The 923-nt window shown below is 40.5% G+C and overlaps 1 protein-coding gene across 1 annotated transcript in view; it reads right to left on the reverse strand.

Annotated features, from left to right (window-relative positions):
* Positions 1 to 372: 372 nt before the first annotated feature.
* The window catches only part of myo18b (myosin XVIIIB), a gene marked incomplete at its 3' end in the record, with an annotated part of 75,746 nt that continues 75,195 nt past the window's right edge, over positions 373 to 923 (reverse strand). Inside the window, exons 33-34 of the mRNA XM_015400295.1 lie at positions 571 to 732; positions 373 to 492 (exon numbers count right to left, since the gene is read on the reverse strand). Of these exons, the coding sequence (XP_015255781.1) occupies positions 373 to 492; positions 571 to 732 (282 nt within the window). The remainder of the gene's footprint in view (positions 493 to 570; positions 733 to 923) is intronic.

Consider the following 923-nt stretch of genomic DNA (forward strand, 5'->3'; position numbering starts at 1 on the left):
TATTGCACCAAAAAGCAGACATTTGCAGCTAGAATAGTCATTTACCACATTAGCAATGTATTGATTGTATTTCTTTCAAGTTAAGACTAGTTTAAAGTTATCTTTATTGAAAAGTACAGTGCTTTTCCTTCAAAAATAAGGGAATTTCTATGTTTATATTTGGGAAAAAATGGGCGCTCATTATATCACCGAGAATGTAATGTATTAGTTTTAGGTACAAATAATGATCCATACTCCCAGACTTTTCCTTTAAATGTAAATTGATCTTATTCCATGCCAAAATGTCTCACTTACCTGCTCATTGAAGACAAAATGCAATTATTTTAAGAAAAAATGTCTTACTGAGATATACATTTTTTTGCAAAGTGTTGCTCTCACCACACTCTTCTGCCTGCAGATTGTCTCCAGCTCCAGCTGGGTGTTCTCCAGCTCCATAGAGAGAGTCTTCTGCATGTTCTCGGCCTCCAGCCGCCTCGCCTCACTTTCCTCCAGCTGAACAGAAACACAGAGAGTAAGCTGTTATTACCCGATGTGACTCTCAGTAATGCTTCACTAAATGGCGACACACACCTGGCAGTGCAGACGCTCAATTTGGTCTTTGCTGCCGTCGGGAAGGTTCTGTCCAGAACTGTCGAGGGTGGCGAGGAGTAGCTGGGCGTCAGCCAACAGAGCGTGGGTTCTCTTCAAGTCTCTCCTTAGCTTCCTCTCTACATCGAAGTCTCTGTGTCCCACCTACATTAGACAACCTGGAATCATTACTGTAGCTCCATAAAGAAAGATTTATAATGACTCGGGGGTACAGGAGGAGAAAATGGGATCAGCGTGTTGCTGATCTTCATGTTGTGAGACGGACAATTATGATTCAATTAACAAACGAATTAGGGAGTAAAAAAACTATAACTTCCATTTGAATATTTTCACAT

This window comes from Cyprinodon variegatus, unplaced genomic scaffold (genome assembly GCF_000732505.1).
Source record: "Cyprinodon variegatus isolate N-32 unplaced genomic scaffold, C_variegatus-1.0 Scaffold1091, whole genome shotgun sequence".
In the NCBI taxonomy this organism is placed as follows: Eukaryota; Metazoa; Chordata; class Actinopteri; order Cyprinodontiformes; family Cyprinodontidae; genus Cyprinodon; species Cyprinodon variegatus.